The 15714-nt window shown below is 36.4% G+C and overlaps 2 protein-coding genes across 3 annotated transcripts in view; one reads left to right on the top strand and one right to left on the bottom strand.

The window, feature by feature from the left end:
• Window positions 1-1717: 1717 nt before the first annotated feature.
• On the top strand, window positions 1718-15672 carry C12H12orf29 (chromosome 12 C12orf29 homolog). 2 transcript variants are annotated; one of them, XM_014559969.2, is made up of 7 exons: window positions 1718-1976; window positions 4947-5064; window positions 7660-7755; window positions 8485-8601; window positions 10291-10488; window positions 12335-12390; window positions 13731-15672. In XM_014559969.2, exons 1-7 carry the CDS (start codon window positions 1887-1889, stop codon window positions 13917-13919), a joined length of 864 nt encoding a protein of 287 aa, XP_014415455.1. In that variant the 5' UTR covers window positions 1718-1886; the 3' UTR covers window positions 13920-15672. The 2 variants fall into 2 exon arrangements, with proteins under 2 accessions (XP_014415455.1, XP_006185565.1); XM_006185503.3 differs by having other exon boundaries at window positions 1720-1976; window positions 12335-12504.
• The window catches only part of CEP290 (centrosomal protein 290), an 81536-nt gene continuing 80345 nt past the window's right edge, over window positions 14524-15714 (bottom strand). Inside the window, 1 exon segment of the mRNA XM_032493651.1 lies at window positions 14524-14928. Within this exon segment, the coding sequence (XP_032349542.1) occupies window positions 14698-14928 (231 nt within the window). The 3' untranslated portion in view covers window positions 14524-14697.

Here is a 15714-nt window from a genome sequence, read left to right as displayed (position 1 = left end):
TTGCCTCCACAGCTTGGGGTAGGCCTGAAAATTGTGTAAGTCTTTTGTGTTGTCCAAGGTACACTTGCAGTGAATCTTTTATCTTTGGTGCACACCAGAACACTAAAACATCAATCAGAGAAAACAGTCTTTCTTCCAGTTTGTGTAATCCTGTGACACCACTTTAAGTACCTGGGCTGATAGTCACTCCTTTCTGGCTCTTCCTACTTAACGAGAATCAGGCAAAGCTGCTGGCTGCTATCCATCTGAGTGGGAGTCCAGGCTGTAACTGAGAATTTGTCCTGTGGCTCTCCCCGCCTTGGACTGCCTGTTTCTGCCAGAGTCTTTACTCCAGGCACTAATGAAATCAAAGCACTGAAAATGAAGAGTACTTCCTAACAAATGGTTAGCTTTGCTGTTACAATTCAAACAGCAAGTGAAATGTTTTGGAAGATGATCTTTTCTCAGAAATGACAGAATGTTGGACCTAAAAGATTCTTTGGCAGTTTGGAAAATGACAGTTGAGAGTTGTGAGGGTTATTTGTTGTTTCTTTGAGACTCATGAAACAAGCTGGTTTTTAGGATTCCTCTGGAGGAACAAAAAGACATTGGTATTTAGTTATAAAATGCTAAGTCATTTCTGGTCTCAATATCTCACACCACGTATTTTCTCCCTCTATCCCCAAATTTATTTATTGTATGAAAAAATCAAAGATAGCAGAAGAGAAAGTAAATACTTTGAAATGGCAAGTCTCTTCTTCCCTCTCCCCTCTGAATCCAGCAATCAAAAAACAGTGAATTGTTTTGAGGCCTTTTTTATTCTTTGGGAATTCCCTTATACATAGATGTTTCCAACTGAGATATAGTCGTTCATTTTTCCGAGGGCTAAATCAGGAAAATACTGGGCAGTTTGATACCTGCAGATAAGACAGTTATAGAAATGAGACATGGGCCTTGTCCAAGCACATAAAAGATGGCAGTAGTCAAAATTCCCCTACTGAGGACTACTAGCTTCAATGAGATAAAGGCTACTATTAATAAATACTTAATATTTATTTTATTCAGTCATTGACTATCTTATTACTTACCCTCCAATATTCTTCTGAGCAATAATCAAAATTGTTTTTAGCTCTGCAGTTGATTGAGGACAACTACTCAAGCCATTTGGACTCTGTTGGAGCTCATATTTAATTAAGGTAAATGAGATTCCTATGAAAACATTGAGACTGAAGTCTGGTTGTTGGTATTCGTGTAGTTTTGGATTGGTCTAAGGCTAAACTTTGCACTCAGTCTGGAAAAAAAAACACATCAGAACCAATTTTGACCACATTATGCCGCACAAAGAGGCGTAATCTAAGCAGTTTTGTTTTGTTTTGCCCCAGGTGTTTTAACTGTAGCGTTTTCTAACTTTTTCCTGGGAAATTAGTTTTCATTCCGTCTTGGGATATCTCTGGATATTTCTAAGCTCCTTGGTGCTTCTTCCCCCAGGAACATATTAAGGGGAACAGGCAGATCGGTTTCATCAGAATGGTGTTAACTCGCCACCTGAAATGATTCGTTACTTATAACTTGATATTATTTATTTTTCATAAATATCATCGGCTGCTAAAACACACACACCAGAAACGGATCTCTGGTTTTTCACGGGCATCAGAACTGGGGGACGCTCGCGGGAGTGCACACGGAGGTACCTCGGCTTCCGCACTACAACTCCCAGAAGGCGCCGCGACCAGGAGGCCGCTTCCGAGCGTGTGACCCCCGCCCCACGCTCGGTGCCGGGGGACGCTGGAGTGCTGCGGCCGTGTTCGTGGGTTGAGCGCCGCGGTTGATTGCTGTCGACGCTCTCCTGGCCGGGGTCCGGCGCTGTCCCGGAGCACTCTCTCCACTCCCCTGCCTGCGGACTCATCATGAGGCGCCTGGGCTCTGTGCAGAGGAAAATGCCGTGTGTGTTTGTGACAGAGGTGAAAGAGGAGCCTTCCACCAAAAGGGAGCATCAGGTACCGAGGAGCGCGGGGCCGGCGGGGCGGCCGCGCGTGAGCTCCTCCCCGCGGCGCCGGCTGGGTTTGAACCCAGCCGGACGCCCAGGCGCGTTGGAGCCGCTCTGCAGGCCGGGGGTTTCTGCAGGTTTCGCTGGGGCCGTCTAGGGGACGGGTGTCCCTACGCCTCGAGCTCCAGGTTCTTGTACCTTCTGAGTTGCAAGGGAGGGAATATGGGACAGTTTTTCTAATCGGGCGATTCAAACTGGTCATTGCATGGAAATTGAAAACCTGTATCTTAAATAATGTACCTTTTTTCTCACATTACCATCTTTTGAGGAAAACCCCTCAAGAATTCATGTAATCACTGCAAAACAAGCTTTACTACTTTTTACTAGTGTGGTGACTAAGTGGAGGTTTTTAGAAAACTTGCTTCACCTGTTCTAACCTGGGAACCCATGGCAGTGTTGACAGCTAACCTAGTTGGGTCACTGAAGATCAGACCTTGTGTAATTACCTACTTGATTCTAATTTTGATATTCTCATCTCAAGGTTTTCTATTCTCTCAACACCGTGTTTTACACGTAGAGGGTCCTTAATACATACCGGTGAATGATCCTGTATCAGGATTATTCTTTAATATATGGCAAAGTCCTTGATAGCAGAATCCCATTAGCATCTGGGTGCTTCCAGCTCATACAAAATCAGCTTGTGCAGTTGACATCAACCCTCACCTCCCCTTAACATCATTGACACTGGCCTTCATGTCTTCCAGACTAAAAGACCTTTAAGGCCAAGAGTACCCTGTTATCTCTAGTCCCAGTTTCTAGGACCTGTCACATGCACTGGATAAATATTGATTGAATTAAAGGAACCCTGGCGTCATTTCATGCCAGTTTTCCCTTTACCTTAACGCTTTTTACCGTATAACAGTAGAAAAGAATCTACTGCCATCACTGTTATAATTCCTTAATATTTTATGCCCTGTTATTGCACTACCTGTTTACTATATTGCCACCCAGAATGATCGGCATTACATTCTTTCCTGGTCACAACCCCGCAGTTACTACTAAATGTCTGTAGCAGTAGTTGTCAAGCTTTTATTTTTTTAACTCTAACAAACTCAATTCATATGAAACAATGTCATCCTGAATAGTGCTTCACTCTAGCTGTGCTTCTCAACTTTCTATGTTGGGGATGGAGAGGGAGTAATTGATGAAAGCCCCCTCTACCAGGAGAAATAAGCCCCATCTCTTGTCCCTCTGCAGTTAAGAATAGCTTATAGTATTGTTTATAGTGTAGCATCCAAATTCTTAAGTGTAATTCAAGGATTCCCATGAATTAGTCCCAGTCTTAGAGTGTCTGTTGCACCCGCCAGGAAGCTCCTGTGCTCATTGCAGCGGAAAGTGCAATGTGCGTTTGTCACTGAGGTGCCTACTTAAGTGAAGTCTGTTCTAGCAAAGTCTGTTTCATCCCGTGAACATACCAGACATAGTCATCTCTGTGTTCATGCTCAGGCTACGCACTCTGCCTAGAGCACTACCAGAATTTAAAATTCTTCATATCAGACCTTCTCTATGGAATCTTGCTCAGCTTAGTTATCCAGTGATTTCCCCTGCCCAGAAATTGTAGAGGACCTGTCATTTCATACTCTCTTTTTAAACACACATGCCTTCTTTTTTCAGTCATAGTTTGAAGTCTCCAGTGACAGGTAGAGGAGAATTTTGTGTACCCTTTGGTATCTTAGGTTGCCCTTTGGACGTGTCAGTAGCAAAGAGGGGTAGATAATTCGTTCTTATGGAAGGGGCATTTGTACTCCTCGGGAACTCCAGAGTAAATCCTCCCTAGAATCTTTGATAAACACTACCCGGCCAAACCCTGGTTCTGCCACCACAGGGCAAATTGATATCCTCTGATACCAGTGTTACAAGTTAGTGATGAATCCCCAACCATTCAGTTTTATCTTAAAAGTACTGGATCAGTACCAGAATGGGGCTAATTTCCTAAGTTTGCCTGACTCTGAAACAGTACTTCATTTATTAGTCTTAAGCCTATTACACCAGTATAATGTTTATGTTGTGCAATGTTTTTCACATCATGTAAGATGAATGTTACTTCAGATATTTTAGACAGTAAAACACTGGCATAAGTCCTCAGAAATTAAAATAAATTACAGATAAAAAATTGGTACGAAGCATAGAAACTGTCTTTTCTTCCATTTCTGGTGCTCTTTTGGCTTGTCTTCCTGACAGTAGAAAAACCACAAATTAAATGCGCAATTTACTACTGGTAAATCTAAGAGGGTCCCCGTTTGTTTTTCTCCTTAGCACTTATCATATCAAACAGGGCACTGTGCATTTTGTCACTGTTGTCTTAAAATGAAAGTTCTACCAAGGGCAGGTACTGTTTTGTTCACCTGTATCCCAGTGCTGAGGACAACTCTTCACCCATAGGAGTCATTTAGCCAATGATTGTCAGGTAAACGACTGAACACACAGAACACTTGAACTAGGGATGCAGCTCTGCGTAGGACATGGTTCCTGGAGTCAAGCTAATTGCAGTGGGTAAAGAAACGTGTGAATACAGTTGGCCCATGAACAATACCAGAAAAACCCTAGTATAACTTGTGGCTTGCCCTTACATTTGAGTTTTCCTCCGTATCCGTGGTTCTCGATCTGGGATTCAACTGTGAATGGTAGTACTGCAGTATTTACTGTTGGAAAAAATGTGCGCATACGTGGGTTCAAACGCACAGTTCGACGTGTGTTGTTTAAGAGTCAACTGTAATTACAAACCTGTGCGGGAAAACACGTATTGCTGTGAGAGCATAGAAGGGGAGGGGGTGATTTGTAAGAATTTCACCGAAGTATTTTTTAAATGGTCTCGAAGGTCCCTCAGAACTTGTGAAATTAAGAACGTCCCAGGTGAGAGTGTGTGCAAAGGCATAGAGGCTGTTTATCTTAAACCAGTTTTCTCTCTCTCTTTTTTAAGCCATTTAAAGTTTTGGCAACTGAAACTATAAGTCACAAGGCATTAGATGCAGATATATACAGTGCAATTCCAACAGAAAAAGTGGATGGAACATGTTGTTATGTTACTACCTACAAAGGTAAAATAAAACTATACTACAAATACTATTTTTATTGATCACTTGAACTATATATATCTGAAATGGAGCATTACTTTTCATAAACCCTTGGAAACCTGAGTATAATAGGAAAATAATAAAGTCACAATTGTTATGTTATACGTATTTATTATCTAGTATCTTTCTCTTGGGGAGGAAAGGAAGATAACTGATGTTTACTTAATACCCATTAAGAACAGACAGTGTGATAAATTCTTTGTACATATTATCTCTAATTTGCACAATAAGCCTCTCCATTTCACAGAAGTGGAGACCAAAGCTCAGAGAGCATAAATAATTTGCCCAAGTCCATATAATTAATGAAGGGCTGAACTGGTGATAGGACCTAGCTGTGTCTGACCCTAAAGCTTGTTCTTGTCTCCCCAGTCCCAGTGCTGATTCCACTGTTTTTATCACTATTGGCAACGTCTCTAATTTATTTCATTTTAATGTACTTTAAAGGAGGTAGAGACTCAGAAGTTGTCAACCATATTGAGGAAAAAAATGCATTAAAAGAGGGTAATAATCTTTGTGATTTTTTTTCTGGATAGTGAAATTACCTCTCAGTTCCAACAAGAGAAATACAACAGTTAAATGCATATTGGACACATTCCTCATATCAAGAAATCTCTTCTGAAATGCATTTTAAAATTTTTAATTGTGCAAAATACACATAACATAAAATTTACCATGTTAACCATTTTTAACTGTATGGTCCAGTGGTATGTAGTTCACATTGTTGTGCTGTCAACACCATCCATCTCCAGAACTCTCTTCATCTTGTAAAACTAAAACTATATCCATTGAACAACTCACCATTCCCCCTTCTTCCAGCCCTTGGCAACCGCCGTTCTACTTTGTCTTTAGGATTTTGACTACCGTAGGTACTAAATATAAGTGGAGTCATACAGTATTTGTCTTTTTGTGATTGGCTTATTACTTCATTTATATATTGTCCTCAAGATTCTTCCATGTTGTAGTACATGTCAGAATTTCCTTTTTAAGGCTGAATAGTATTTCAGTGTGTGTATATACTGCAAGTTTGTATATACCACATACTTGTGTGTATATACCATTCATCCATCAGTGTATATTTGAAATGCTTCCACCTATCGTCTGTTGTGAACAATGTTGGTATGAATATGGTATACAGATATCTCTTTGAGTCTCTGCTTTCAGTTCTTTTGGGCCTATATCCAAAAGTGGAATTGCTGGATTATATAGTAATTCTATTTGACTTTTTGAGGAACTGTCATATGTTTTCCATAGCAGCTGCACCATTTACATTCCTACCAAGAGGGCAGAAAGTTTCCAGTTTCTCCACATTCTCACCAACACTTATTTTGTTTTTATTTTAATAGTAGGCATTTTAATGAGTGTGAATACAATGCATTTTTTATGTTTACTTGTAAAAAGAACAAAAGGTCCATTCAACCAGAAATGGTACTGTAATTTTAATCTGGTTCTTTATATTGTTTATTGGTATATCTAATATGTAATATAGAATGTCTAAACCAAACTGTAATCAATAGTTTTTGAAACCCCTGATTTATATATTTGAAGAAATTATAAAGGACTTTTTTAGACTTTTGTATTTATAGTAAGAAACTTAAATGAGCATCACTATGTGTAATTATGTATAATGGAGACAGTTAAACAAGATTGAATTGCTAAACTTACAGGACCCCAAATGGCAATGCTTGCAAATCCACAGTTCATTACAGGTAAAGGAAATACAATACAGCAAGGGCATTAAAAGCAAAGATGTACATCACAACCAGAGACTATCTCATAGCAGAGTCTGGTGAGACTGGGTAAAAACTTCTATAGTCCTCCTCCAACTCCTCTCCTGCCTTCCTGCCAAATCGTAGCAGGACACACTTTCTCAAATCAGGGAGCACCTCAGAAACAGGGAATCTGAAATGGAGTGTCAGCTGGGGATTTTTATATTTTGCTGGTCAGGAAGGCATCTTCCTGCTGAGTAACTGGCCTCAACAAGGAGAGCCCTCCAGGAGCCTCACTGAGACCAGGTGCAACTCATTAGACTCACTGTTCTCAATAAAGACTGCTGGCTGGCTCACTGTCCCGGAACGTCTCAGATCCGTGACTGCAGAGTGTTAATCAGTGTTCCGTGCCTTGACCGGGTGAGAGCCATGTAAAACAACTGAGCCTCACTCCACAGTTTTGGGAATTAACCCTCATAACATAGAGCTGTGATGCTTTCAGGGAAGGTGTGAATACAATTTTCTGGTTATGTTTCAATTGAGAATAGAGGTAGCTTCAGCTTCTCATAAATGCTAGTTACTAATAAAGAATGGCTGTGGAATGTCCTTACAAGAGTCACATTTGCTTTTTATCTCATCCCCATCATTCTTGAACCAAAGACTGAAGTCTTACAGCATCAGGTACTGCTAGGTAGGATGTGTCTGTTACACCGCACATTTTCCCTTGTCTCCTGGGTTGCTTCTTTTAGAAAAGATGAGCCCTACTGTGTATTGAAAACTTTTATACCGAAATGTCTTTCAAGATAAATTTTACTGTTTGCCTTAAACTTTTTTTCCTTTTATTATTTTCTAGGTCAGCCATACCTTTGGGCTCGGCTGGATAGAAAACCTAACAAAGTAGCTGAGAAAAGATTTAAAAATTTTCTACATTCAAAACAAAATTCAAAAGGTTAGTGGGTCTTTTTTTTTTTTTAAGCTTTTCATGATTTAAGTAAGCTGAAATTTTTTTACTTATTTCTTGTTATGGTATTCTATACAGTATGTCCTTTACAATTTAACTGCTTTGGGGAAAGAAGAACATTATACTTGAATATTTTTATATGTAAAAGAATATGCTAGAAAAATATTTCAAAATGTTTTAACATTTCTGTGACTCCTCATTATAGTATGTCAATTTTACTAAAATATATGACCTACTGTATATATATTATAATGAGTGACACATTTTGGTTTTGTCTGCCTAAGAGATAAATAGGTAATTTTATAAATCAGGTACAAATATCAAAAGATTATTAACATTTTTAATTATTATATTAAATGCCTCTAAGTATATAAGTAGATATATATATACATTCATTATTATATATCCACTTATATATAATCTAATCTTTACATATATTTATATTCATAGTGCATTAATAATTTATCATTAATCTACACATACTGAAATACTGGCTGCTTTAGTTAGACTGTTACCTACTATTACAGATGGGGCCAGGTTCAAAACTGAAAATTTAAGGTGTCAGTACTTTCACCCTGAGTAGTCACATTGTGCTAATAATAAATGAAGAATTATATGGTACCTCATATTATAAGTTTCATTAGCTGTTTTTGAATTTCTTCACTATTTTATATTTTTTAAAGTATTGCCACACATAAGATTATTTGACTCTTTTAGAATTTTTTTGGAATATTGAGGAGGACTTCAAACCTGTTCCAGAGTGCTGGATACCAGCGAAGGAAATAGAACAATTAAATGGGAATCCGATGCCTGATGAAAATGGACACATTCCTGGTATTATGAAATCTCTTCTAAAATACAGTTTTGTGTTTACTAGTATAAAGAACAAAAGGTCATTCAATTGCCAAATACAGAATTTAATTTTAATGTGGTTCTTCATGGTACTTATCTATATAGCAAAAAATGTGAGTCTAATTTACAGTTAATACCAATGAAGTTTCATCTCAAGAACATCCTCTTGGGTTTAGAATGTTTCCTAAGATGGATAGGGTACTACCTGTAGTCTGTGAACACTAAAGCATTGAGTGGGACTAGCCCTGACGTGCATGTTGTCAAGATAGGCAGTGTGATTGATCTAGTCTGAAATAGGATATTAAGAAGCCGTTATTTTTTAGACTGGGGATAACAATACGTATATATTTTTTGCAAAGATCCTTGAAGACTTTCACAGCGAATGGAAGTGAAAATAGATGTCTCACAGTAGTTCTTCTGAGGATAGGAAAATGTTGCAAAAGTGTGCTGAGTAGAAAGAGAGCTCAGATTAAGGGTGAGTCCAGCAGGCATGACCAGAGAACCTATAATGTGCAAAGCTCTCTTTCTAGTAATACAACAATGGACACCAGAGCCCTTATCCTTGATGATCTTTTAGATATTAAGGACAAATCTGCCATTAATAGTATGACTTAAGAACTGAAAGGAAGTAAGATACAGGGTACAGTTGGAGAAAAGAGGAAGAACTCCTACTTCAACCTGTGGTGGTTAGAGGAAGCTTCTGAGGGGAGTGACATTTATACTGAAGCTTAAGAACCAGAACGTTAGTTGGAAGGAAGGGAGAAGTTCAGCTTCAGCAAACTCTCACAAAGGGGAGAGATCATGAGTCTTTTAGAAATTTTAAATAACACTTCATTGTGGCTGTATTGTGTAGGGTGTGTGACATTTGAGGAGGTTATAAAAATTGAGGCTGGAGATGTGGAACAGACTCAGATCTTAAAAGTATTTGTATTGCATCTAAATTAGTTTGAAGTTTGTACTGAAGATGATTATTAAGCAGAGCTACAGCAGAACTAAATTTAAATTTTTGAAATAGAACTATGATAAAAGTGGGGTGGGTTTCACTGGAGACTAGCAGACCGGCAGAGGTTATTACAGTAATCTGGGTGAATAATGAATGCCAAAGATGTGATGGTCATAATGGCATATATGCCCTAGTTTGTCTTTTTTTTTTTTTTAAATAAAGAATTCTCCGCAATGAGGAAGCCTAATCTGACAACAGGAGTTAGGAAGGGAATAACAGTGACATTCAATAAATGTGAAATCAATAAATTGTTCAGCAAATATTGGAACAGTACAATCAATTGTGAAACCCTTACTACTGCCCTTGAAATTAGAGAGAAGGTGGAGAGAAAATAAAGAAGGTTTTAATGCTGTGTAATGTAGAATGGTGCTCAGTTCTTATTGAAACGGTGAATTTTCTAGTAAAAAAATTCTAGGTGCTCTGTAGTGAATAGTCAAATAGGTTAATTCCTCAACAGAATCAAGAATGAAATCTTATGATTAAAAAAAAATAGGATTTAAAAAGCAGTAAAACTATTAACATGTCCACTGATGTTAAGTGATACTTTTGTGTGATAGAACATCCAGAAAATATGGAAAATTTAGAACAGAAATTAAAATTACCTCAAGTCTCAATCCAAAGAAAAACAATGTAATGAAAAAAAAAACACTTCTTTCTTTAAATGATAGGTTGGGTACCAGTGGAGAAAAACAACAAACAGTATTGCTGGCATTCTTCGGTAGTTAATTATGAATTTGAAATTGCACTGGTACTGAAGCATCATTCTGATGATCCTGGTCTTTTGGAAATTAGTGCAGTGCCACTGTCAGATCTCTTAGAACAAACACTGGAGCTTATAGGAACCAATATTAATGGAAACCCATATGGTGAGTAAAGCGTTTTTCCTGTTCAGTTACAGTGACTGTCATTTATAGATACAACTTCTAGGTTCAGCTGAAAAAAATACACACTAAAGAAATGACTAATAAATTCAACTAATAAATAGCTTTCTAGGATTATAGGTATTTCTAAATTTTATGTCCATGGAGAAATTTTTGCATGACTCATTAATCCAAAAGGTTCATTTGAGCCTCTCATTCTTTACTGTAATAACATTATAGAACCATGTATGAAAGTAATTAATCAAATGTAACTTTTCATTCCTTTTTAAAACTTAGGTGAACTGAGTTGAAAGAAAGTCATGGTATGTTTTTTTCCCTCCAGTTTAATTGAGATATAATTGACATATATAGCACTGTATAAGTTTAAGGTGTACAGCATTATTTGACTTATATATATCATGAAATGATTATCACAGTAAGTTTAGTGAATATCCATTATGTTATATAGATTCAAAATTAAAGAAATAGAAGAAAAATTTTTTTTCTTGTGATGAGAACTCTTAGGATTTACTCTTAACAACTTTCATATATAACACAGCAGTGCTAATTTATCATGTACATTATCCCTAGTACTTATTTATCTTATAACTGGAAGTGTGTACCTTTTGACTGCCTTCATCCAGTTCCCCCTCCCATCACCTCCACTTCTGATAACCACAAATCTGATCTCTTTTTCCATGGGTGTGTTTGTTTTTGAAGTATAACTGACCTGTAACACTTTGTTAGTTCCTATTACACAAAACGGTGATTCAGTGCTTCCATGCATTTCAGAATGATCACTGTAAGTCTAGTTATGATCTGTCACCATACAAAGATCCTACGTAGTTATTAACTATTCCCACACTGTACATTTTATATCCGTGACTCATTTATTTTTCAGCTGTAAGTTTGTACCTTACTCTCCCTTACCTATTTTTCTTCTCTTTAACACACTCCCCTCTGGCAGAATTTTTTTTGTTCTATCTATAACTCTTTCTGTTTTGTTATGTTTGTTCATTTGTTTTGTTTTTTAGATTACATATGTAAGTGAAATCATACAGGATTTGTCTTTCTCTGACTTCACTTAGCATAATATCCCTTCAGGTCCATCCATGTTGTCGCAAATGGCAAGATTTTATTTTATTTTTTGGTTGAGTAGTTTTGCAGTTTGTGTGTGTACACACCACATCTTTATCCATTCATCTGTTGATGGGCACTTAGGTTGCTTTTCATGGCTAGGCAATTAATTTAGCATTAATTAATGGCTAAGGGAAAAATTAAAAAATTGGCAATGAATAGCACATCAGTCATCAGAATATATACCATGATGAACTGAGTACAAGTCCTTAGGGCACTGTGGAGTTCATTGTTGACAGGAGAATGAAGACAGACCCACGGGTATTAAAGCTGAGTAGCAAAATACTCTGTAGAGATCAGAAGCAGATAGATTGGCAGGTGAGAAGAAGCTAAAACAGTAATTATACAAGTTACAGACACAACATGGCTGCTTGGCAAACACTGAATGATAGTTGAATGTGGCTGATGATTTAGAGGACAGATTGGTGGACTTTTTCTGCAAAAGACCTGGACAGTAAACATTTAGGTTTTTTGGGTCATAACCTCTGAAACAGGCCACAGACAGTACTTAAATGAATGGGTGTGGCTGTACTCCATTGAAACAATTTACAAAAACAGGCATCTGGCTGGGTTTGGTCCAAACGCCATAGTTTGTCAGCTCCTAGTGTAGAGCACACAAAGGTGGAATTTACATTGATAAGTCTTTTTTATTTGGAGAAATTTTCTGTCTTTTTGAAACTTTTGTATGGCTAATAGCAAATTTTTACAATTTTAGGGTTAGGAAGCAAGAAGCATCCGTTACATCTTCTTATACCACATGGAGCATTTCAAGTAAGAAATCTACCTACCTTGAAGCACAGTGATCTGCTGTCCTGGTTTGAAGGTTGCAGAGAGGGTAAAATTGAAGGAATAGTATGGCATTGCAATGATGGCTGTTTAATCAAGGTAATGGCAGAAAATAGTGGTGTTCTGTCATTTTATATTCTTAAAACAAAGTGGCACTAAAATACTCTCTTCGAATTGCAGTTAATTCTGATATGCAGTAAAGAAATTTAATTTCTTCATCTCACGTGCCACCATCTTTATAAGATAAAGTTGTTTCCCAATGTGTATTCAATCTGTGGGGCTTGATTCTAGATGTGCTTCAGGATTAAAGTGAAGAAAACGTCTGGAGAACTCTGCATACCACGTATTTCCTTCTTAGAAATTCGTGTTGAATATAGCATTCTCTGAGACATCCTGTACTAGTAACTTACTCAACATTTCTCAAAATTACTTGATTATGGAATTTGTTAGGGGTATCAAGGTGACAATTAATATGTACTGAATGAATTATTTCACACTTTGTGCCCTTTCTGTCTCCTGGACTTGTGTATGTGATTTTGCACAGGTAGTCATGTGTTCACTGAAGCCAGAAACTTAGATATCGTTTTTAACCTCTCTCTCCATTACTTCATAAATCCAGTTAACAGTTCTAAAAGATTCTCATCTGACTTCTCCAGCCGACTGGCTATTAATTTTAATTCAAACCAGAATTCACGCTTGAACTATTTTATCACTCTCCTAAATGATATCTTTCAGTCTTGTCCGTTGTTCTGTCCACTCTTCACAATGTACAAGAATACTACTTCCCTGCATAAAACTGCTGAGTGACATTAAGATTTTTCATGATCTGGCCCCTGGTTAAATTTCCAGAACTCTCCACACCCATCTCCCAAACACACCCACACTGTATATGTTCTAAACACACTTAACTAATTGCAACCAGAGCAAAAAGCAGTGTTCTGTCACGTAACACCCCCCTTGGTTAGAATGCCTTCTGCCCACATTTTTAGTTGGCTAGCTTCTGTACTCAGCAGCAGACTCTATTAGTCATTAAATTTTTATGGAGCTCCTGAATATGTTCCTGACATGATTCCAGGTGCTGGAAACAGAGTCAACAAAACAGTGTCTCTGCCTTCATGAAGCTCACACTTTAATGGGGAAGATAGAAGCAATAAACAAACAAATATGTAATTTGTCAGGAAGAGAACAGCTATGAAAAAAAAAAAAAAAAGAGTAAGATGAAGTGGAGCCTTAAATGGTGCCTGGCAGAAGATAGGCCCTCTAAATACTTGTAAGTGAATGAAGAGAATGTGGGTGGAAGCTAATACCCTTTTTCCTCTTTTCAGGTCCATCGCCACCATCTTGGTTTATGCTGGCCAATCCCAGATACTTATATGAATTCAAAGCCAGTTATTATCAACATGAACCTGAACAAATATGAGTATGCCTTTGATGCTAAGAGTTTATTTAATCATTTTTCAAAAATTGATCATCAGAAATTTAGTAGGCTCAATGATATAATACTCAGTGTATAAACTGGAAATGCAATTAAAAATCAGCTTCATTGTTGTTATATTTCAATCTTGAATATTCTGCCATATTTAAAAGGTAAAAATACCTCAAGATTTCTTTTTATTATTCAGTGTTTAATGTTAAAGTAACATGTCTTCTAGCATTTGAAAAAATGAATTTCCCAGTTGCAGATATCTACTCAAAATTTTATTTAGAAACAGCAAATGAATTTTAACGTTTGGACTTAAAAATATAAGTAATAATAAGCTCCCCATCTTGTACAAAGGTTGGATTCAATCCATTATAAATGGATAGTAGTTAAACAAACAATTTTGGATCATTTACTTTCAAAATTAAATAGTTCAAGCTGAATTTAATATTGCTAGACAGTTAACAAAACATATGGCTCAAACTCAACATATATATACATACACATATATAATTTGAGAATCTTAACATATATAAATATGTAAGTATATATAAAACCCATTTTACATGTTAAAATTGTTCTTTACCCTCATACTCGTCTTAATCAAAACATTATGAATGTACAGAAATTCACAGCTTATTGCCTATTTGATAGATGACTTATTCTAAAAGTCTTCAAAAATATACTTTTCTAATATGTTGAAATTTTCATGTAATTTTATTTACTGAAAATTTCAATTTAGGTAAAGGTACAAGGTATTGGAAAGGAAAGCATGTAGGTCAGAGACCTACTTGATTTCCAGATGGAATTTCCAGATGGAATTTTAACTTATAAAGTTAATAAATAGTTAAATAAAAGTACAGATGTGGCCTTTAATATATAGGGAAATTAATAGGACTTTCCTCCTCTTCTTCAAACTGTTCAGAAGCAGCAACTGGACTAGTTAATTCAACTCCAAACTGTTCAGAAAGTTTTTTTAACTTCTCTTCTAAGAGAATATTTTTTTTCACTTCTTCTTTGTAATTATACTTCAGATCTTCAATTTCTTCAAAAAATGAAGGATCAAAATTTTCCAGTTCTTTTTTCAGCTTTTTTATTTCCTCCTAATAGAAACATACTATCTTTAGAAGTTACATATAAGAAAGAATACATTCTTTAGGTTTAAAGTAAAGAGATTTAATTATAAACATGAAATCAAAGTAGCCTGAATAGTCAAATATACTTATAAAGGCATAAGTATTTTCTTAAGATTTTATTAAGTTTCATTGTACAGCGTACGTAACTAGCTTGTAAACTGTCAAATTACTTGTTCTGTAAGTTATGTCCTAGTCTTGGACTAAAATTTATCAGCTCTTAAATTAGGGTGATTTAATCTCTCTCCAAAAGATTATTAGACATTCTCAGTGAGGCAATCAGAAAAACTTTGCTATGTTATTCACAACATTGAAGTCATTTTGGTTAAGATTCTTTGATTTAGGCTTCATTTGTGTTTTCTTAATAAATATCTAATTTGTAATGAATAACAGTCACTTGTTATAAATATATTTATGATCAGGGAACCTCTAGGATTCTGCCTGGTTAAAAGTTAGGTATCTAGTAAAGAAACAATTTGAGCTTTAACTAAAGACTGTAGAATAGCCAGTGATCATTATTTAATTTTCACATTTATGCTCTTTTTTTCAGTTTACCGATTCTTAAAGAGATAAAGTATATCAATATCTTTCTTTAAGGGAGCTATTCCTGAAAAAAATTTCCAAAGGAAATAAAAATGTAACCCAAAACTTAGGAAAATATTAAAATAATGAACGATATTTGACAGTTAAAAATAAATTTACTCTTTAAGCCTACTTGTTTTGTCTCAATTTTTTGCTAGTTCTTAATATTTTTAA

This window comes from Camelus ferus, chromosome 12 (genome assembly GCF_009834535.1).
Source record: "Camelus ferus isolate YT-003-E chromosome 12, BCGSAC_Cfer_1.0, whole genome shotgun sequence".
Classification (NCBI taxonomy): domain Eukaryota; kingdom Metazoa; phylum Chordata; class Mammalia; order Artiodactyla; family Camelidae; genus Camelus; species Camelus ferus.
This window is presented reverse-complemented; position numbering and strand designations above follow the sequence as displayed.

Bases quoted from the DNA above. Each gene is read 5' to 3' on its own strand.
- C12H12orf29 (XM_006185503.3), top strand. From the start codon at position 1,887: ATGAGGCGCCTGGGCTCTGTGCAGAGGAAAATGCCGTGTGTGTTTGTG. The intron at 1,977-4,946 runs GTACCGAGGAGC...CTCTTTTTTAAG, and splicing joins CCACCAAAAGGGAGCATCAG to CCATTTAAAGTTTTGGCAAC. The intron at 8,602-10,290 runs GTATTATGAAAT...TTTAAATGATAG, and splicing joins TGAAAATGGACACATTCCTG to GTTGGGTACCAGTGGAGAAA.